The sequence below is a fragment of the Daphnia pulex genome, chromosome 10 (genome assembly GCF_021134715.1).
Source record: "Daphnia pulex isolate KAP4 chromosome 10, ASM2113471v1".
NCBI classification, from domain to species: Eukaryota; Metazoa; Arthropoda; class Branchiopoda; order Diplostraca; family Daphniidae; genus Daphnia; species Daphnia pulex.
Window position 1 is genome coordinate 8,174,222 of NC_060026.1, and position 23,497 is coordinate 8,197,718.

At 45.0% G+C, this 23,497-nt stretch overlaps 1 protein-coding gene across 5 annotated transcripts; it reads right to left on the reverse strand.

Annotated features, from left to right (window-relative positions):
- Nucleotides 1-28: 28 nt before the first annotated feature.
- LOC124204142 (phosphatidylinositol 3-kinase regulatory subunit alpha-like) lies at nt 29-23,105 on the reverse strand. Of its 5 annotated transcripts, none has more exons than XM_046601157.1 (14): nt 22,945-23,105; nt 21,802-22,227; nt 21,576-21,725; nt 20,970-21,104; nt 17,279-17,326; nt 10,009-10,199; nt 6,306-6,440; nt 4,337-4,592; nt 4,145-4,243; nt 3,638-3,835; nt 3,431-3,565; nt 3,122-3,329; nt 2,513-3,029; nt 29-2,443 (listed from the first exon to the last, which is right to left on the reverse strand). In XM_046601157.1, exons 2-14 carry the CDS (start codon nt 21,983-21,985, stop codon nt 1,340-1,342), a joined length of 3,360 nt encoding a protein of 1,119 aa, XP_046457113.1. In that variant the 5' UTR covers nt 21,986-22,227; nt 22,945-23,105; the 3' UTR covers nt 29-1,339. The 5 variants fall into 5 exon arrangements, with proteins under 5 accessions (XP_046457113.1, XP_046457112.1, XP_046457114.1 ...); XM_046601156.1 differs by having other exon boundaries at nt 21,802-22,824; XM_046601158.1 differs by having other exon boundaries at nt 21,802-21,852; nt 22,945-23,104.
- Nucleotides 23,106-23,497: the final 392 nt, after the last annotated feature.

Genomic DNA, 23,497 nt, shown 5'->3' on the forward strand with positions numbered 1-23,497 from the left:
AGTTGAAACGAATCTTCCTTGACCATAATTTATAACAAACTTGCATGTATTAATCGAATGTCTCGTGATTTGGTACAAAATGTACAGGTTATGAGTGCTTAAGGGGCGGGGAGAGTCAAAACACAAAAGAGTTGTAGACGCGATAGTCGATTCAACTCTGACAAGAATCTACAAAATTATGACACTTGGGAGAACTAAAAAAAAATAAAAAATTACAAAGAAAAACATGGTTGGAGTTGGGTTAGACGGCGTGTGGCACGACGCGTTACAACTTATTATCTATAATGTCGCGGTCAAGCTACAGCTCGTCCGAAGCTCGAACGAGACTTTTAGGATTGGGCGAACATTTCGGATCCTCTGTCAGCTCGATGGCGTCTCTTTTTTTGTATGTATATATATGCATATAATATAGTGTAGGTGTTCGCATGCTTTTATCACTGTACAACACAGATTTAGGGACCGCATCAAACCTTGATCTCGCTCCCAGCGTCCAGTTTCGAATAGTCGCCGTTTACAGCTGAGATCGATCACGCAGCAACACGCACACACACACACATCCGAGTCGAATTTCGTTTCGTCTTCTTCCATATTACAGCGAGGAATTCACACACGTAACAAAAGTGGTATTATCACCATCACAAGCATTGAGGGGGAGAGAAATCCCCCCCGGGCGCGAAAACCAACAAAATATTTCCAATTACAAATGAGGATTACAAAATAATTTGGGCGAAAAAGAAAAAAGAAAACAAAAAAAGGATTTTTATACAAAAAAGACGTTTTTCACAATTTTGGTGGTGGTCAAATAACGTGCACACAAAAAGGGGTGAACACCAGTGGGGTTTTGGATTTCTCTCATATTTTTTTGTTTGTTTTGTTTTTAATAACAGGCCGTCTCTGGGTGGGTTGGCCATTTTTTCATTGATGGCCGACTTAATCCATGGAGGTTGCCAGTAATTTTTGTACTGAGCTCTGACTTCTCTTTCGTGATCTCTTTCTCTCGATCTCAAAGTATACAAACAAGACAAAATGATCGCACATTTAATTTTTATCAAATTGATTCCCAGTGACAATTGCGTATCAACAATCCCACGGCACTTTAATCCTTCCCCCTCTTTCCCTTTTTTTCGTCAAAAATATGAACAGCGACATGAAAACGGTTTGCTAAGTCTAACACAGTGTCGTTAATTAATCTACACGAGCCATTGACAAAAAATATGGCGCCACTGACATTCTCTCGGATTCCAATTTCTTTTTCAGTTTGTTTCTAAATCACACGGGATTATCACAGTTTTCCATCAGCGATGGTGGCGGCCGTTTCTTTCTTTTTCTTTTCTTATTTTTAGATGGGGTAGTGGGGATTGCTCTCCAGCGGTTGAGGCCCGTGCAACGGATGGGCCAAAGTGGTGGTCAGCTGTGGATTGTGTTCCTCGAGCGAGTGGCCGGCGTAGTAGACGACCAAATCGTTCAGCGTGGGGAATAGAAGGTAAGGCTCGGTGAAGCCGAAGCCTCGCTCCGACCGATGGATCAGAATGTGACCGACGCCCTTGTCGACTCGACGGTAGGCGATCGACAAAGCAAAAGGAGCGCTTCCGGCGGCACTGCGGCGGATCAGGAAGGTCCCGTCGGCTTTGTTGGATAAGAGACGCTCGGCGTCCGGACGCGTACAGTCGGGGATGAGCCAATAAGTGCTGTCGGCGTGCATGTATAAGGGATGCTGTTGTTGTTGTTGTGCGGCAGCAGCAGCAGCTGGAGTAGGAGGAGGAGGCGGAGCTTGCTGCTGGACGGCTGGTGGAAGCGGAACTTCCTGAATAGGCATGGACACTGGAGGAGCCGGCCCGTCTCCAGTTCCATCGTAAGCCTTATTCTCAATTCCGGCAGGCATCTGGGCGAGACTCGATGATGCGGAAGCGTTGAGGGCTTGAGCGGGTGGCGGCGGAGGCAGCCCGCTGTCTTCTCCGTTGCTCAGGCGGCTGGGCTGGACTACATCGGGATTCTTCCCGTGACGTAATAACCACATTTGTAGGAGATCTCTGGTTTTGCAGAGTTGGTGCAACTCCGGCTTGAGGGCGTTCATCTCGCGGTCCAGGTTGCGGCTCAAAACGGCCTGGACCCGTAGTTCTTCTTGCAACACTTGGCGGGACTGCCTGATGGTGTTCATGCGCGACTTGAGGAGCTCGTTGTTCTCCTTGAGGCTGTGGATTTCGTGACGGTGAGCCTCGCGCTGGAACTTTTCCTGCAGACGGAGCTGTTCCTCGAACATGGCGACCGCTTCGTCAAAAGCATCCAGCGCCGTCTTCTTGAACTGGATCTCATGCGAACAGCGCGAGTAGTCGTCGTGGTACTGGTCGTAGAGGCGCGACCGGGCCAAATATTCGTGATGGACATCCTCCAGTCGCTGTCTCATTTTCTCAACGTCGCCATTACCGGCTTCCACTTCTTCCGCCTGGATTAGAAAGTTTTTGTGTTAACAAAACCGGAGAGAAGAGGATGACGTCAACCAATTTTCACTTACGTGTTGGAACCGTGAAACCGGATAGAGCAATTTAACGTCCAGCGTCGGATTGTACTGGGCCAGCGAGACGGATCGATAGAAATGGATGAGTTCCGGCACGGAACTGAAGCGATAGGGCTCGGAGAAGCCGTAGCGGCCCTGTCGGCTGCAGCAAATCTTGATGAGTTTGTTGGATCCGCCCTTGCGGAGTGTCAGCGTGTACTCGCCGGCTTTGGAAGAAGCGTCGCGGACCAGAAAGGTTCCGTCGGGCGTGTCCTTCATCAGATCGTTGACTTCTTCGCGCGTGATATTGCCCCAATACCAATCGGCTTCGCTCATTGGGCGCAGGTCCGCCTCGGCAGTCGACGGACCCGCCACCGCACCGGCGTCGGCCGCCGTTTGCGACGTCGGTCGGAGATGGTTTCGCGGAGGCAGAGTAGGGGCCGGAGCGAATTCCGGCATCGTTTCGCCCCAATCGCATCGAAGCAAAAGCAATTCCAGGACCCGGACGTGAGCCTCTGCGTTATGGACCACTTGGCTGTAAAATGCCAAACAACCACAAAAAACAAACAAAAAGGAATTATTATTAATGAATGAAATGATGGATGGGTAATTTCATTCAGTGATTACATGATCCGCTCCCAAGGCGGCCTCAGAATGATGTGGGCAAACACTTGAATGATCAGGGTGGGAGGTTCACATCGTCCTCGTCCGTGTTGCCACTGGCAGAGCCGGCAGATGTGGGCCAGCAGACAGCGCAACGTGGCCCGGTGAAGGTCTGGAAGTTGTTGAACAAGTCGAAACAACTGGGCGGCGCACTGGTCGTCACGACCGATACCTATCAACACATTTTTTTCCAAAATAATCAAATAGAAAAACCAGTTATAATAGACAGTGGATAATAATATTTAAAAACAAATCATCTCTCCGAGATCTTACGAGAAGCTTCGATGAAAGCGTCGTACCACTGCGACGGGATCATGGGATCCGGCAGTTCGCGCAAGAGTTTCTTGAATCCGCTGGCCAAAACGTGCGGTTCAAAAGCCGACAAATCACCACTACCACCAGTGCCGTCTAAAAGAAATACAATTGGAAAGTGTTAAGTCAACAATTCCGATCTAGAGAGAGAGCGAAAGTGAAACATACCGGGATCGGTGCTCAGCTGGAGGCAAAACTGAGCTATAGTCTCGGCACTGGGAGTGGTCGTCCGGTAGAGACGGTAGAGATCCAGAGTGGACGTGCTGGTTGCCCGCTGTTCGATTTCCTGGACAAGCCGCAAAACCACAGCCGGAACAGAGGCCGGATCACTGCCCGTCGACAGTCGGCACAGCCCAACTCCAAAAACTGTTTAGAAGATTTGAATAAATTAAACGTCAAATATAACTACAGTCGACCAAAAAAGGAGAAAATGACAACTCTAAATAGTTCGTCTGCATTTGGCTCCGCCTACCGAAAATGGCTGAACGTCCAATTTTCGGTGGGAGGGCGGCGGCTCTCATTTGAACTTTGACATTCAATCCCTTTTTATTCAAACCTTTTGTTTGAGGTTGTACCCAAAAAACTCTTGAAGAATTTCTTAGATCTTTTTCGTGCCAAGGGAAATTCACCAGCAAGGGCGAAACATGAAAGAAATAAAAGAAAAAAAGAACAAACCTGTTCGATTATGAAGCCGGTTGGCGCGCTCCGGTAATCCTTGGAGACAAGCGGGCAGTCCGGTTGCCGAGCAAGTTCGATGCGCAATCAATCCACAAGCTGTTGAAATATTTCAGAAAAAAATATAATAAAATTCGGTCAGCTTTTAGATGTGCTGCGCTGCTTTCCAATCAGCTGGCAAATGAGACTTACAGTGACAGATGAGTCCTTGGTGCAAGAGTCCGCGCAGAAACTTGTGGCATTTGTCACAACGTTCCAGCGACTGGAAACTGGATTCGACCATGCGGTGAGGAGGAGTGAGGCCGGTGTGACAGCTCGAGTCGCCTTCGCCATTAGCGTTGGCCGTCACAGCCAATAATTCCGACTCTTTGCTGGTTGAACGTTGACACAGTTCGTCGATGCAGACGAGGATGGCTTTCTGGTGAAACTCATCCTTGACCCCCATATTCTATCAAACGAGAAACAAAACAAGTGAAAATCAAAATATAGTCAAAATAGAAAGAAAAAAACCTCAAAAAATAAAGCACACACACACATAGTTCAACTAACGGACCAAATAAGGAAATACGAGCCCAGACAATCACACGCAAGACTGGAGGTCATCACGAGCACACACACAAAAAAGAGATTTATAACGTCGCCCATCAGATTGACACCCCCTGAAGGAGAGAGAGAAGCTGGTGGCCGCCAATCTGGTCCGGAAGAGAGCGTGTGTACACAAGTCTCTCCGGAAATGAAAGAAAATAACGTACGGCCTTTTATTGACGAAGCCATTTTCGGAGATCAATCATCTCTCTTTTTGCTTCTTTTATTTTGACTGCTACATTGAAGTGAAACCAAACGTAAATAGTGTTGTATCTTTTTTCCTTTTCTTAAGTTTCTTTTCTATCGTTTTTTTGATTTCTTGGCAACCGGTCGAAGGAATTGGTGGAGACCGGTGGAAACCAGTTGGCTCTGGTTTCGTGGCATGTGCCATTCGATCCGAGAGCGACTAGATCGGCGCGGCGGTGGAAGCCACTCTCCGACGATATCAATCAAGAGAGTGAAACCGACAGATGTGTGGCTGTACCAAAAAAAGAAGTAGAAGGGTGGTTGGGACTTGGGAGGCAAGTAAATAAAAATTCTTCGCATTCAGCATTCGGTGAAGTAGTAGAGTGTCGAGACTAACATTATAATAAAGAAAAGAGATTTATTTTAATATTTCGCCTTTTTTCTTTTCTTTTCTTTCCTGGACTGTAGTAACTCGACGCCGGATAACCTCAGATTACTTCGTTCTCAATGTTTGTGGCCTTTTACACACACACACTCTCTTTGGCCAAAGTGTTATTCCCGAAAATGAAAACATCAATCGACTATCAAACAACGTGCGTTCCACTTAACACTGCAAGGGAAATCGATGGAATTATTTCAGCCTCTCGAGATTGTTTCTAGAAAAATAAAAATCTAAACAGGCCGAGAAAAAAATTTGTAAAAATTTTTCGGGTGGGAGAATAAATCAGGTCACGGAAATTCCAGCGGACGTTCCTTTTTTTTTCTTTGTTGGAACGGAACATCGATCTCGGGAGCGGAGGAAGGGGGGTGGTCTCTGTGCGCGCGCGTCATCACGACAAGAAGAAGGCAAGCAGTTCTCTCTCCACGTGTACGACCTCCAGTGGCACAAAGGCAAGTCGCCAAGATGCACTTATCAATGAATTGTTGGCAGAAACTAGCTAACAACCTCGCGGATAAATGTGGAGTTGATATATATGACGACAAATGCGGGAGGAATCGAGGCAGTCGTCGAGCAGCTAGGAGCTAGGAGCTAGTAGAGAGAGAGAGAGAGAGAGAGAGATTGGCCACAAAAGATATAGAGAAACGGACGGACGAGAGAACGAGACTTTTTTGACACAAAATGCAAATGGCGAACGACGACCACAATAGTCTCATAAATACGACGAGGTTTTTCTTCTTCTACTTCTTTTTCTTTTTCAGGACGAGATTTATAGCCGAGGCTGGTTGTATTTATATACCGGCCTCTAGCTATCAGACCAATGCCATCGGATAACAACTGAGACAGACGTCTGCCAATAAATCCCACCAATCTCTACGCACACTCAATGAAGGCGTCCATCTTCTTCTTTTCACGATAAAAGAGAAGAAGGAAAGAAAAAGAAGAAATTACCGTCAGTTTGTCCTTGTCCAAACTCAGCAAGTCGACGCCTTTGATGTCTTTGGACCGGAAGAGTTCAGCGTAGCGGTAGAGGTTGAGCGCCGCCATCCATTCCACCACGTGTGTCGACGACCATTGGCTGATGGGCTGCACATTTCGTTCGTTCCACATAAAAGAAAAAAGGAAAAGAAAAAAAGAGACGAAATTCAAAATCAAACTGGATTAGACAACAAAAATGTGTCGTCTACAATCGACCAAGGATGGAGAGTGGAAGGGAAACACTTAAAACATTCGGTTCCAGACGATAAGGAAGTCGCCTTCAAGACAATTCCACCACCCAAAAAAGGGATAACACACGCACAAACATTTTGAAAAATATCGTGAATTTATTTCTATGGGTGACGGAAATCACCAAAAGGTCACACACACACAACTTAATAGAGGAAACCAGCCTCCTTAAACATAAAAATGAAGGCCATTTTCTTTTATGGTTGCGGGTGGGTATACTCTCTCTCTGTGTACTTGCGGTGTACAGCGGAATCAAGAGGACGCCGGGGACGCCTCTGAACACAAGAAGAGGCTCGGGAGAGAGGCCAAGAGCAGCGCACAGCCCAGCAACTCAAAAGAAGAAGAAGGGTCGGACTAGGCACGTGGAGGGACCGATCGATGGCGATCGATTTCTGTTGTTTGAAGGGACCAGAAGACCGAAAACGCCACCCCAAGACTTGACATTCTAACTAGTCCGGACGTTGGGTTATATAGGGAGGAGGAAAGAAAGAAAGAAGCTAAAAATGACGTTCCACACAATGAGATGATTCTTTTTATAAAGGAGAGAGAGAAAGAGAGGGGGGATTTGAGAAGGGAGTTTCCGGGTTTTTTTTCCTTTCTAGACGGGGCTAGAGCTCATAAAGTTCAGTCCCGACAAGGACGGCCAGGAGTCTCTATGGGATTATCTCAGTGTTCGGACACGACGGCATTTCCATTTATCCGTTTCTTTTATTCAAAATAAAAAGGCCGAGGTCACCTGGGCCGAGGCCATTTTTTAAAAAATGGGAATTAGACAATAGGCAGACGATCCTCGAATTTCATTTGCGATTTTCCATGTCCAGACAACGCAAAAGTCGAAATGATTTCAACTAGAAAATCTTGTTTGGTTTGAGTATCATTTGCATTTCGGGGCAGCTTTTTCGTCAGCTGCGACTTTCATTTCAATGAAATGTGAGTTGTGCATTCCCATTTTTAGCGCAGGTCGTCAAGTCCAGTCCGGTCCGCGAGCACTGGCACACTGCTGGCCATGACGGGAGTGAGAGAGAGACTACCTAGAGACAACGGCACGTTACTAGGCGCGCCGCTCCCGAACGTCTGGCCCTCGCCCATTGGCCCGGTCGCCAGCCAATCGTCTAACGGATCGATGCTTTTAGCTTTTATAGACGGGGTGGTGGTGGCGGTGGTTGCCGGGTGGTTGCCGGGAGTTTGAGAGGAGAGGCGCAACACCAACCAACCGTTCGGTCCGGCGACTTTTGCGAACATTCATCAGTCCGAGAAGTCGAAAATCGCCAAGGCTGTATAGCTGATGGGCAGGACTATGCTAACAACATTGTTGAAATGCTCCTCAATCTTATTTTTTTCTTTTATTTTATTTTTAAAAGACTGATATTTACTTTTACGTATCTCTTTGGAATTACATGTTGGATTCGCTGCGTAAATTGGTGACGTCTAAAACCCACCCACCCATCATCTTTTATTTTATTTTTTTTTCAATAGACGAAAACAAAAATTTTTTTTTTTTTTCCCCCGTCCAGCTGTGTGTCTGTGTGTTTCACACGTCCGTGACTCGCCGGAACGGATTGGCCGTCCTTCACTGTCTTCCGAATCTATGCCAACATTTTCCACCAATTTTCATCTGGGGTCTCCGTCTCCACGTGGAGCTCAAAAAAACCAAAAAAGTTTCGACCCTTTTTCTTTTTCGTATTCCTTAACAGTTGCAACTTGGAAATGCAAAATAAATAAATAATAAATAAATAAATAAATAAATATCAAAAAGATGGTGGGATAAAAAAATGTGTGTTGTGCGCGTTGGCGCTCGCCTGCAGACTGACTAAACGGGTTTCGGCAACCTGTTTAGTAGTCCGAGTCCAAACTATTTTTACCACCTTTTTTGAATTCCTGATTTTTTTTTCTTTGAATAATCAAAAAAGAGAGAGAGAGAGAAAGAAACTAGACGCCCATTTCTCGTCTCGTATTTATTTATGCAGTGGGAAAATCAAGAAAACGTTTTATTCGTGTCACGGAGAGCCGCTACCACCACCACCGCCGAAAAATAAAACAACCAAATGGCGTCGGAAACGGCGAAAAAGTTGGTTGGGTCCTTGTTACTGTCCACCGCCCAATTTGGCCAATGAAGCCAAATATTTGGTCCAGCAGGTCCAGGACCAGTGAACCCTGGACGAGAGAGAAGCTCTTGTGTATGCGCTAACTGTTGTAATGGTGGTGTTGTAATGGAGACGACCTCTGCGTGTGTGTACGTCATCTCACTTTTGATCTCGATGATCAAACTGATGACCGAAGTCTTTGTCGATATGACCAGAATCATATGGTTTTGACCGGGATGATGTTACTACCCCCTGGTTCAGTTCAACAGAAGAAATTGAAGCTGCTGCTGCTGAATAATCTCTTCCCAGCAAATGTACAGCCGGGAAATGGTTTCTGATGATGGAGCCAAAGTGTTGCATTGCCATTGTTTTCGTTACCCATTTTGTTTTTAAATTTTCCCACCCGGTTTCAGACTACTTCTCCTCGTGTGGGGTTTTTTGCACCAGAACCAAAAACCGACTGGCGAATCGAAACGTCCAACTCAGCGACTATGACCTTATTAGGCGAAATATACACGTCTAAAAAAGCTGGCTATAACAATCAACTCGTTGACCCACGGACTTGTTATTTACTATTACCCAGCAAAATTCCATTTTCCATCCCTGCAGCGTTTGTTTTTTCATTCTTTTCTTTTCTTGAAAATAATAAATAAATGTATAAATGTCTAGCATGCGTGCGTGTTGGCGAAAGGAGAAATTTCAGAATATCTACCTCCCTTTTTAAAATTTCATTTTTCGCTATCGGTGGGGGTAGTACCGTAGTACTAGTATATAACATGTACACAACAAAAGAGAAAAAAATTGCACGGTCCCCAAAAATAATCATGGCAACGACAAACCCATTACTTATAACCCAGAGTCGTTAAACCCAAAATGCCTCTTGGGAGGATAAATATAGGAGACGCCAGCGTTGCCAGATTATTCGGACATTTCTTTCTCTTATTTTTCGCAACGCAGTTTTTTTTCTTTCTCTCCCCCCTCCCTTTTTTTAATGCCGACATTAAATAAATAAAATAAAAAAATAAAAAATAAGAGTACGAAATGGATCATCTTATCGAGATAAAGTGTAGGTGAGACGTGAGAGAGAGATATAAATTGATTAGAAACTGTTCACACACACGCGGGAGGGACCTTGGACAACTCACGACCTTCAACACACAAAACTGAACCGATACCCAACCACTACCACCACGACCACCGAAATAAAATAAAATAAAAAGGCTGATGATTTATGCATCCTTTGTCTTCTCCCTTAAACTGCGAAATAGATTTTCTCTTATTTTTTAAAAAATAAAAATAAAACAAAAACGGATGCTGTGAGATAAAGAGAGAGAGAGACTTACCACATCCTGAGGCACTGTCTGCGGCAGCGTCGGTGATGGAACGTCATTGAAGGCCGCTTCGCTGGTGCCGGTCGTGATGGATGAGACGGACGAGGAGCAGCATCCGGCGTTGGCCGGCTCGCTGGCGGTGGTACTGTTGCTGTTGCTGCCGATGTATCGGGCGCATGCCTGGTGATAGACGGCCTGGCACTCTGCAATGGACGAAAGCAAATTGCAGTCACAGCAGCAGGTGGGCAAACAAGCGCACAAGAGGCGGCTGTAAGGAGCCGGAGGAAGCAAGGAAGTGGAGGCTGTTGGGGCAGCGGCAGCCGGAATTTTCACCCGGGCCAATAAGAGCGGAGCAGCAGTGGCCGAGTCTCCCAGGTGGAGGGGTGGCGGAGTCGGAGGGTGCGAATGGGTCGGATGGCGACAGGGCGAAGAGAGCCGAGACACCAGCGACAAACTGGCCGAACGCGGGCGGGAGACGACAGCGGCGGTGGCGGCCGGAATCGGTTGGCACTCGAGCGATTGGCCACCAGAGGCACTGCCGGCCACCACCACCGTTCCAGCTGCCGACACTGAACATTGGACACCACCAGAAGCTGCTGCTGCTGCCGCTCCCGATCTCAGCATGTAATTATTCTCATCGGCCAATCTCGGCTCGACGCTTCCATTCTGCTGGCCGGCCACAACAACAACGCTTCCGCCGTGCTGTTGTTGTTGCTGCTGGAGTAAGGCGAGTTTGTAGCGGGTTATCTCGGACACAAAGTGAGAAGAAGAAGAAGTGGAGGAGGTGGGAGATGAGCGATTCAAACAATGCGAGTGATGATCGTCCATTTCTAAGGCTAATGTCACGACTGCCAAAGAGGATCCAGCTCGTCCCACCGGAGCTCCGTAAGTGAAGCCGCCGAGCTGGCTGCTGGAACAGCTCAGCGCCGCAATGGACATAGCAACCGAGCTGCCTGCTCAAAATTGGGCAGAACCAAAGCAAAACGGCCGGGTCTGACACACACGAAATCGTCCCAATTGCAGCAGGACGCCCAAAGTTCAATTTTCGTACGACTTTTTGTTTCTATTCGGTCGGTCCGTCTTTTATCTCAAACAAAAAAACTACACGTCGGTCGGCCGACCAACGGCAAACGCAAACCAATAAACCAACGAGGCAGCCATTCAACACGAGAGAGATGATTCCGGCGACTGTGCGGAATCTAGTCGACTATCATTTGATGATAGATATATATTTCACTACCAAGTTTGAGTCTGCCTTCGGGGCTTACCGGCACACTTTCTTTCACGCAGTTGCCAAGGGCCCCGGTTAACGCAGGGCGCGCGCACACACTCACACACACACACAGCTACACAATCCGCTTAGCAACAGCGCGCTCGAGCGGCCTATAAAATTGCAGCGCTAGAGTATGGCCAGTGCACACACACAGGGCACCTATCGTGAGCTCTCACCAACTCGGCTTCAACAGAAAAAGATATTCCACACACACACACACACTCACACACGTACACACGAGACGACACTAGAAGAAAGAAAGAAAGAACTAAATAAAACGCCACTCGATTTTCCCTTTGTTAATTTTTTCGCCAACAATTCCGGATGGATTCCCTCACTCACCCCGAAAGAGTTAAGAAATAATTGATTCAGTCAACGTGAGTGCCGCGTGACTTGAGTCCACCACTCACGAAAAGCGAAAGAAAGAAAATTTTGTTCGCGTTCGAAATGTTTTGTGTGCGAGTCGAAAGACACACAAAAGTTGTTGTGTGTTGTTGCTGTCGTTGTTATTCGCTGCGCGGGACTAGTTGTTGGCGGACCGGCGGCGAATCCCAGACTGCTGGCCAAGCTCTGTCATCTTCACGAATATCAACCGGTTTCTTTCTTTGCTCAACCAATGGCCGGGCTTCGTGGCTCGCTGGCTCGCTCACGAACGATATGTACGTAACGTACGAACCCACCCCTCCCCTCGCCTCATGGCGGCCGCCAACGCCAGTGCGGCTGCGCGCCAGCCGACGCTGTCGCCATCTAGCGGCAACCGCCCTTGACAACCGGCTCCTCCAATCACGCACGCACGCACCACTAGCTCTCTTTTATTTTTCTTTCTGGTTTTATTCTTTTTTTGGCGAGAATGACTTCACGACTTCATTAGGTAATGATGATGCCGAGCTTCGCGCGAGGTAATAACGATTACAGCAGCTCTGACCCTGGCCTGGCTGCATGATTATCTTTTTTCTCCTTAACAAATCAGATCGAATGCAAACAGAGTTTCATTCATAATAATTCGAATGAAACAAAAACGATGAATGACCTTTCGCTTTTAATTGGCTTTCGAGACTCTTTTTTTTTGAATGAGCTTTTTCCTAATCAGCGGTGGTGGTGTCGGGCAGCTGCCAATCATCTAGCAATAAAGAGTCGGATATTGAAATGGACGTGTGTAAACTGACCGGCTCGGTTACCAACCGCCAGACGGTGTTTTTCCCGGTTGAACAGGTAACGAACTCGTAATGCAAAGTGATTCGACGAAAACCCTTTAATTGAATCATAAAAATATGAATCCCTTATCGAGAAGAAAAGTCTCGTCTGTCAGCCAGGCCAATACTTCAGTTGTGCAATTAACAAATCAAGTCATTCACCTGTGTTACCATGTACTACAACCACCCACTTATTTACAAGCACCCACCCACTCCCCACCAACCAACCACCGCTCATATAAATAGATCAATGTCGTTGGGGCTAGCATTTCGACACTGGGCAGTCTCAGTAACTGGGCGTCCAGGCAAAAGTAACGAGACCAGTAAAACACACACACGCGGGTTCGTCGAACCTCCTATTTTGAGTGAAACAAATTGACAAGGTAAATCGCCCGTCTCAAAGCCAAAAAGAAATGGAAGGATATTTTTACTAAGGATGATTGATATCATTGGGTGAAAAACTTTGGTTCGTTATTAATAATCCCCCCACTGCCGGTATATTGCAACCACCCACTCGTCAAAAATAAAATAAAAAAAACACAAGACGGTAAAGGAAATCTGAGCCGCACGTACACGGTACACTTTCATCAGCTGGTAGAAAAATCCAGTCGCGAGTTGATACGTATATATACAGAGCAAAGCCGGCTTAAAAGCAATGGAGCCCATGTCTCAATGGCCACTGAAAAGATTTGCAACTAAACTATTATCGGGAGATTTTCTTTCTCAACTCAACTGTATGTATAGAGAGAGTCTTTTCCTCGTCGTTCGCCCAGTCATTGGCGATTGACGTCAGCCGAGTAAAACATTTTCTGAATAGCCGGATGATGCTTCTTCTTCTTCGTCTCTTTTATGTACTATACTACACTCTTAAAAGATATCTATATGTATAAATGTGTGTGTGTATCGGAAAACATGAAGACAGGATCATAACTTTGGCTGGCGCATGACCCAGCGGGCGGTTCTTACCACCAGAAAAAGAAAAAAGAAAACCCACTGACTCTGACTGGCTGTGGATGCCAAGCAATCCTCTATATCTTTCTTTCCCCCCAGCATTTTCTCATTTTATGTGTACCTTCGACGACGACGACGACGACTAGGACACGATATCGTTTTCAATCCCAAGGTCCCCCCCCCTCCCTTTGGCGAATGCTTCCTGGCTAGAGTTGACAAACGGGAGAGGTCATTGAGTTCGTTCGCCATGGCGTCTATTCTTCTCTTAGTTTCCCTTTCGGGATATTTCTCGTCGTTGGTAACCAATTTTAGACATAAAAAAAGGCGAATAATATCTATAAGACTGTGCGGTTGGGTGTGTGTGTGTACCGAAACGCTTGTACTCCCCACATCGACCAAAAAAGAAGAGCGGAGATTATCTATCGATTGCTAAGGAGTTTTATAGGAAACAACACCAAAAAGAGAGAGAGAAGAGCGCTATGGTCATTGATCTCCAACTCTTCCAAGGCGTGGATCAATTTCTATTTCCCCCTTTTTTTTGGGTGGGGGGGGGGAGCTATTTGGTATTTCCTGGACAATCAGAAATTTATCGAGATGATGTAATTGCACACTCGACTTAGTTATCGATCAATTACCTTTCCCGTCGGCCATGGCGCCGCAAAACGATCCTTTCAGTTTCAAATATTTCAAATTCCTTCGTTCGATCGAAAATTACCGAGTGAGAAAAATAAAATAAAAAATGCGGCACTTTTTAAAAACGAACGACCGCCCGTCCATCTCTCTCTCTCCCGTCCCGACGGGCCAAAAAATAAAAAGAAAAAACTTGTTGGATGCGCGCGCGCACATCCTTTGTTTGTCTGCTACCGGTGGTACCAAACGAACGCGTCTGCCGTCCGTCCGTCTAGTCGGTAAACATCTCGCACCACCATCCAAGCTATTAATACGTCTAAGGCCGCTGGCTGGATGATTGGCTAATGCTACTAGTAGTGCTACTTCTACTACTACTACCCCCCGACCATTTTTGCTGGGTTGAAATGAACCAATTTCTTTTTTTTTGCTGGACGGCCAATATTTTGTTAGCAAAGAAAAGGGAAAAGGAGCGACGTAATCGAAATTCGATCGTCAACGTTACCGTATTTGATTTTGAACTGGAGATATGTAGCGCCAAGACAAGATTATATTTTTCGTCTTTTCTAAATACTTGACCCCAATTCGGATGCCATGTTACATTACAAACTAGTTTACCCAGTCTGCGTGACGCCTTACATGCCAACCGCAAAATACTTTGCAGTCGTGCATGACCACGCTCGTCTTTGAACCTCCCCCCTCTCCTTTCACCGTCCGTCCGTCCGGCACAGTGTGTGCAAAGCCAGTAGCCAAACAGCCAACTCTACCGCGCCCCAAAACACCCGAATCTCTTGACGTCTTTTTCACAAAAATGTTACACCGGTCGGTAGCGCAAAAAAAGGCCCATCACACAACCACCACTAACTGGGAAGGAAGGCGAAAAAAGAAAAGAAAAGAAAAAGTTGGGGGGAGAGGTTGTAGTAGTGTGTGTTTTCCGGCCCGTTCTTGTATCACTTCCTTCCTATTCTCGGGTGATTGGGAGACGACGACGACGACTTGAGGACGTGTAACACGCGCCAGACATTGGATTCCCGATGAAATCTTAGATTACATACCTAGCGCACGAGTCATCATTCGATCTCGATTTCGATTTCCCGTGGACAAAATGAAATTTCGTGTGTCCGCGCCAACCCAACCCACCCACCACCTCTTCTTCGCCAAACTCATTGGCTTCTTACACTCTGCAGCCCCCCGACTCACACCCATCCATCATTCAATAGAAAATCAATAAGTTACATCCACTTGACGACTAGACCTTCTTTTTCTTCTTTACCTCCTGATCCAAAAGTTAGAAAGAAAAAAAAAACCATAAACGGAATAGACGCTAATAATTCAATGCGATTCACGTAGAGCATATGACCAAACTCGGCAAAGCTCAAACTTGGGTCCAAAATGGAAATTCCATCCAACTCCGCTGTTACCAAGGGCACCCGAAATGCCATCAAAACTCGTTAAAATCGAAAGACCAATTTTCCCCCCAAAAATCTAAAAAATTCCACGTCTCTTTTTTTTTCCAGGTGAAAGAGAGAGAAAAAAAAAAAAACAGTGTAGAGGCAATCAGAGTTAATTCTTCTCAAACCGACCGTGGATAGTCGACCGGCATATAACGGAGCGTGACGTCATGCGCGTTGCCGTACACCACACACACAGACACACACAAAGGGTTTTAGACGGGCTTAGCAACAGTCTACTGTACCGGCCTCAGACAAAGGGACTCGACTGGCTAATGATTACGCATGACGTGACGCAACGCCGACAAAATGGTCCGTCGGTCATAAATAGTCTCAACTCTCTTTTCTTTTCCCATTTTTCTGTTTTCTTTCTTCTCGGCTGTCTTCTCACGATGGCGTCGCTCAAGACGTCCGTTTCCTTGTATATTTAAACTGCTGCTCCCCCCGTGAATCCGTGAGCTCTTTCGGCCCACTCACGCAAAGGTGACATTGAGAGAACAAATAATAAAAAAATATGCAGGCCGGGAAACACCCTTAGCAACAAGCCGGCATCCCCCCTCCCCTCCCTCCCGTTACCTCCGCTCCCGAACCGGCAACCTTCTAACTCTCCCCGCTCGACAACAGCAACTGCAACAACACTTCCAGCAGATCTTGAATGGCCTATTGTTCCCTTCCGTCATCATTCTTTCGCTTGCATCTGGTTTTATTTTTAATTGAATCGAGACACGAAATAAAAATGAAAATAGAATAGTCTCCTTTTATACGTGCACAATCTAAAACTGGAAATGACAAAACGACAATGCACCAGCTATACAACTGTACCACCTGGACGAGCTTATCTATCTTGTGTGCACCGGTTTGGAAATGCAAAAGGTATAAAATAAAATAATAAAAAAAAGTAAAAAGAAAAAATAGAATAGAAAATAGAAATAGGTGTACGTACAACATCTGTGTCAACGGATCAGGTGTTGTTGCACACACACGCACTGGGACTGACGGGAAAGAAGAAGGGAACACGTGCATGGCGCGTGTTAAGTGCGCGGAATTGTTGACATCTTTTCGTGAGGTGGAAGATTCACATTCACGAGCCCATCACGTGATGGCAGACTGTTCCCCCCCAAAGGGATCTACAGCATTTAGCAGGAACAGGATTTCCGTGGAAATCCTATAATTTTTCACCTGCCGTTATTGCTGTTGGGGGGAGCACCCGTCCTTATTCGATATTATTATCTGTTTGTTTTATTCGGTGGCATTATTATTATTATTTTCCACGAAATGAAAATTGTTTCCCCCCGCGCCAATCGCTCAAAGCCGACACCCAGCCGCCGCCACCGCCACCGCATTGGCGGCAGTGGTGGATGGATGCATCATATTGGTTTCCGTTCGCATGGTCAAATAAGCCACATAGAAAAAAAAAAAGGCGAGTGAAAGGGGTTCGGGAGAGATAATCAAACAAACATGAACCGGAGGAGAGCGATCGAGAGATGACTTCAGCAGTCAAAAGTTCTCCGATTCATCCGGAGGGTGGGCAAGGGAGGGAGGGTGGGTTTTTTTTTTCGCTCCGACCAACCGAGAAAAAGAAGAGATGCCGCCAATTCGACGAAATTTAATCGCCCTTATGACGAAGAAAAAGGAGAGAGAGATCAGGGGTATAGGGTGGAGACGGGAAATGTGAAGCATGTCAACCGATATTACAATCACCCGGCAGCGAGTAGAGAAAACTATTACGGTACTACTACTACTACAATTTTAAAATAATTCACGAAACCAAAAATGGGTTGTCTTACCTTCGCATTTCAGGCCGACTTTACCAGAGCCCCAAACGAAATCTCGACCTATAAGACAAAACAAATCAAAAATTATTATTCTGTTGTAAAATTCCAGACTAATCTTTTTTGTTTTCTTGGACAGGGGGGGTGGGAGATTATCGGTTTGCATAATAGAAGCAGACGACTACAGCGTAGAAAACAAAATAAGATAACGAGATTATTCTCACTTTTTTCATAAATGGCTTCTCCACGTGTGGTAAAGCCTCATTGATAAATAACAATAGGTGACGTCAGCAATCAAATGAAAACTATGTCCATCAATTACGAATGGCGTCCATCGAAAAAAAAAAAAGTCGAACGGACTTTTGAGAGCGTTGCGCATAACTTGGCGGTGGTGGTGGCGTCTCACGATGGAAATTAACCGAATCTCGTTGACATCATCCGACGTCCGGTGTAGCATTCTACACACTGACAAAGCAAACATTCGAAGCCGAGTCGAATGTCGAGAAGCAGATGCAGCAGCGGGGGCAATATGGGAATTTTCTCTCTCTATCCGTCTAAACATCTTTCCTATCAATCTATCGCCGGGTTTTGTTTGCCATTCTGTTGATTCTACGGCTTCGCGCCACGTGAAAACACGCAGCCTTGAGAGAGAGCAGAGCAACAGCAGCCCCCGTCCATTCATTCACGTTCATGTGTCGAGAGAATTTTGTTTCAGTTCCAACATTCCCCTTTCCGATCGACTGAAATTTAGTGGGGGAGAAAATCTAAAAAGTAAAAAAGATTTTTTCTGCATTGGCCATTTGCTGGCGTTACGTAAAAAATTTAAAAAAAAGGAAAAAGGAGGAAGAAGAAATCGGGAGCTGTTGGGATAAGCAAACAAGATGCGCAATATGTTGTGAGTCACACCCCTGCTCTCATTTATGTGGGGCTCGTCAAATTTCCGACACCAGTCATCAGAAAACCGCCATCGTCTAGATTTTGAAAGAAAAACTGCAACATGTTTTTGGGCAAAAAGAGATCAGGGCCAAAAAGTTCAACTGCGCATTGGCAACTCGATCGATTACAAATTCCACGAATGAAATATGGACAATCACGATCGATTGGGTTCGCCAAATTCCCTCCCGCCCGATCCTGCCGGAAGAGTGGAGACGAGCAACTCACGGATTCTTACACGAAGGATTATGAGTTATATATGACGGCCCATTTCTTTTCTTTTGAGAAGAGATGACATCTATCTTCTCCGCCCATATCGGACCGCATTCAAGTTTTTAATGATCAAAATGTCGCATTTAATCCGTTACAAAAGGCCCAGAAATCGCCCAAGTGCTGCCGGAATCAATAAGTCGATGTCTTATTATGCCAACTCAACCATCCAATTAAGGCACGTGGAGCCATCTCAGTTGCCATGGGCAACCGTCCATCAATAAAAGATGTTGTGTACCAAGTTCCGTAGGCTACGAAATGGAAGAAAAGAAGAAGAAAAAGGGGCCAAACCCGGTTCGGATCACGATGTTTGAATGACACTGCTGAATGGTTTTTTTTGCTGGGCAAAAATCGTCATCGGTCAAATGGCGATCACGCCCATATCGACTCTTTAAATCATCACAAAAAAAAGAGATGAACCGCAATTATGTCGGGATGAACGGATTGCCTTACACTTGCCAACCAAACAATCGTGTTGGGTGGGATGTTCCAACCCGGAGAGATGGACTCGGCCAAATGCTGAAAAAACTTTTTGGGTGTACACTGCGTGACTACCTGGCGTTGCACGGGCGTCCGCATGGCAACAAGCAGCGAATTTCACGTGATTATGGGATCGTCCATCAAGAACTCGCAAGTCCTTGATATTTCGTTGAAAGCGGTTGAATATAAGACGAGGGAACCTCGTCGTGAATTTAACATTTGCGCCATGAGCGCTTTCCCTTTCCGAAACGGTTCGACGACACCTCCTCTCTCGCGTGGCGTTCGGCCATTTTAAAATGTCAGACGCCATGACGATCGGTCCAAGGCGAAGAGGGAGCCCCATCCAATTCGCAATTGATGAAGTCGCTCGGAGTCAAGTCGACAGATGCACCGAATAGGCAAAAGAAGGAAAACAAGAAAAAAAAAAAAAAAGTTTTTCGTCGAAATTCATTCCAAACAGGTTGGCAAACGGCTGGCGAACAATGGAACTGAAACGGATCATTGCCTAGGGAACCAACTATTGCTCTCAACATTGGTTACTCAACAACGGGCGTTAGGGTAAACAGGTCCAATATGAACGCCGTTAAAGTTTGAAAGGGAACAAGTTTGGCCTATCGACTGCTCCAGACGGCAGTCAACAGAGCAACATTTCAATTTATTTTTTTGGGAAGGAATTGAATCGATACGAGCGGATGAAATGAGATTCGCACGTCTCCCATTAATTTACTGCAGACTCGCTAGAAGTAGGAAATGCACAGCATTTGGCAATGTCTGTATTTTCCCATGTGTGAATAAAACTCGAGTGAACTAACGAATATTGATCGACTCAGCTGGCCATTGGCAGATGACCGATAGCAACGCTAGCCCCCCCACCACCACTTTTGAACTTTCAGTCGTCTAAATTTCTAGGAAAAGGTAACCTCTTTGTACAACCAAGTTGACGACCCAATCAGAGAAGTTGACAGTAGCAAGATTCGACCCTTGATAAAGTCAAGGACCTGTAGGAAAATTACATGCGAATGCTGCAGGGTTGAGGGAAAAGAGTGGAGGGGTTTTTGTGACGGATCGATCCGTTTCCCGGCAACTTTTCTCCTTTTCCCCCCTCCTTTTGCGTCTCTCCTGCTTGAGTGGTGTTGAAAAGTGGTTGGCTGTTTTCATCGGATCTATTTTCAGTCGTCGGTTGTTGTTGTCGTTCGTCTGGGATTTTTCATCATTTGTAATGCGTCTGGACGACTATCCATCGTCACGAACAGGGAAACAGGATCATTATTCACTCAAGAACCCATTTCAGAGATCAAAACAACTAACTTGGCCGCCGCTGATATGCAAACTTTATCCAACCGCCGTGTGAATATAGCTCTATACACGAGAAAAAGCGACCATAAAAGAAATGGAATGTCCTTTCCATCATCGCAGATGTTAATCGGCTGCGTTGGGAACCCATCCAGCTTTTTTGGAACACGCGGCAGCTGGTATCAAGTCCGGATTAAGACACCAAAGTGTCTTCCCATCCGTTTCCCCCCAAAAAGACAAAACAGAAAACAAAAGAAATACAACGCGTGCCTTGACCCCTTTCGAATTAAAACATACTAGAAATAACACGTACACTAGTATTTTTTCCCCCAAACTCCCTGTTCGCAATCAGGAACACTGTCGAGTTAATTGTCCGGAAAAAGGCTTCGTCAATTATGATATTTGGAGCCCGATAACAAACGATTCTTGGCAGCTTCGTCTACTTGTTTTTAGAGGTAGTCACTGGGAGCGAAAAGACGATAAAAGAAAAAAACATCCCTAGGGTGGTTGATGAGCTGTCAAGAATAATGGTTCCAAGAACGAACGGAACGATTCCAGAGTCATGTAAACCAGTCGATGGACAACTAGGAAAATGAAAAGGGGGAAGAGCATCGTCAGCAAACAAAAATGCTGGAATCTTCTTTTCCGATCACAACACCTTGGTGTCGAGATCAGTTCATCAATAATGCACAAGCCGAGCGTGTCGACATCTAGTGGTAGCGGTACTTACAATGTGCACAGACGATGGGTGTTAGAAAGTAGACTTCGACAAATCTATGCTGCTGCTGCTGGCCCAAGTTGATTGAAGCCGGTTGAGGAGGTGGTATTTGGCATCCTGTCCAACGACGTGGGGGTAGACTCGGAGCTAAAGGAAACAGGAGAAGAAGAAGAAAAAAAATACAGATGAGATAACTGCGCCGCGGCCGAAACGAGGTCAGTTCCGCAAACAAAAAGAATACGCGTGAAATTTATACACCCAACTGAGTAAATAAACAATGGGACAGTTGTCAACAGGCGGACACTGCGACCTATGCGTAAACTCGAGCTTCGCAACCGAACAAAATTCTCTTTCGTTTTTTTGTTTTTTTCTCTAGACAATGAGCTCACTGCTCTTTACATAGCGGAATTTACGAGCCTTTTTGAAATTGTCGGCGTATGTTGATGCCAAAGTCTGCGAATTTTCAATGTTACATGTCTGCCAACAAATTTGACACAAATAAATTCAAATCAAAATAATTTAACCTTAATAATATGATTCAAATAACCTTTTTTTTTAACTTATTTTACTAAATATGCAAAAACAACATACACTGCCAAGTGTTTTTTTTTTATGTACCTGGAGGGAGAGGAGATCCTCCATATCCTGAATCGTTGTAATCTTCAAGTTTATTCATCATCTGGCTCTTGATGGGAGAACCTTGAATCCTGGGATTTATACTACTTGGTTGAACATCTGGTTTTCGTTCTAGCTGAGTGAGGTAGGGCACTAGAACAAGTACAGCAGGGGTTTAGAAAATGGTTAAAACCATGGTAAGTTCACAAAATGTGAGTCTTCACTATACCTGGATAGTAGCCTTCCATGCCAGTGCGCTTGTTTTTACCCTTTATCCAGCCTGGTACGTCAACATTTAACATCTGTGAATTCCCGATTGGCACTTCAATAATGTCATTCACTGTCAAATCCAATTGAGGATCCAATTCATTTTTGAATGCATAGACAACCAAATATTCTTTAAATCCTTCCATTTTTAAAATTGCGAGAGCAAAAAATCCAGCATTTGAGATGCTATTTTTATGTTGTCATGGAACAGGGACGCACTCCTCACCCGACATGCTCCTTTTTTCGAAATTATAAATGTTTTCACGAATCAACTGACACTCACTTTGGATTATATTATCAAGCCAGTTTTATTTAATTTTTAGCCAAATTTTTATGGCAAAGATGATTTAGACTTTACGATTTGGCCACATATTTGAACGCTTCAACCCTAAAGAAGAAACAAACACAGAGACGCCATTATTATGCTTGAGCGATGTTGCCAGTTCACGTCTTTCGGTTTTGTTTTATTATTTATTTTTCGAACTCCTCCAGTGGTTTTTCGTGTTTCAGAATTTTTGTTTGAAAAACAAGTTGGAAAATCCCAACGGTACCTTTATTTTATAAATCCGCTTCTAACAGCCTTGGATTACTCGTTTTAGTAGTTGCATTCGATTTAAGATTTGCATTCAAAAGCAAATATGGGACGTAAAAAAACTTTAAATCACGGTGCCTGAAATGCAGTTTCAGGGATTAAAACAAAATTCACGCAATTCACAGTCCTGGTGCAGCTAACTGTTCCTTTCACATACACTTTCGTTTGTTTATCTATTCATCCCATAGTGCAAGAAATCTATAATTACTGTTTTTCTTTTTTCTTCCTTTTTCGATAACAAGCTGCTTATATAACTGGTTGCTCTGTTCTATTTATAGAATCGCAACATGGAGCGATTTCCATTGGCAATATATGGGATTGTAAATTTTCTTTTAGCTAATTTGATCTGGAGTTTTCGTGGACTATAATAAACTAGGCGAATTTCTTGCGAATCTAGGCCAAAAATTGAATATTTTATTGCGATGCACAGCAGTAGGAATTCAAAGTAATCGAACTTTGTCCTTGGATGTGGATAAAAATAAATTTTAAGCCTGCAAATAATATTGAACTCACCAAAACTATTTTGTTTGAACTGCGGTTAAAGCATTCGAGTATTTAAAAAGCTTTTGTTATAAATAGATTTCCGGGGTTGTTGTTAAGGATGAAGGGGTCATGTAACTAAACTGACATTTGAAGACACGGGTACTGATCTACTTGGATGTTGCGAGTTTACTGAACAACCCCTATTCACGGAGAAAAGACAGCACCAGAAGGTAGCAACGTTAGTAATATGAGAAGAGGTGGAAATTCTTTTGCCAAGGGCATATGATTGCATCACATTCTCGTGTCTCTTTTAAGAGAAAATATTGTGACTTAACAAACTGGTGTGGTTGTTTCGTTTAACAAATGTTATGGGACACCGAAGTTAGTTTCCGAAATAAAAAAACCCGAAAAAGACCGTTTTTGCCATGGTGATGTTGCGTTAACTTTAAGGATAGCTAACGTATAAAGTAAGCCAATAAGCTTTTTTTTGGGGGAGGGGCAGTGATGTGCACGTCATACGGTGACTTATTCGAAAATTTGACGTTACGTCGTACGTTACGTCAATTTTCCTTGTTTTTGAAGT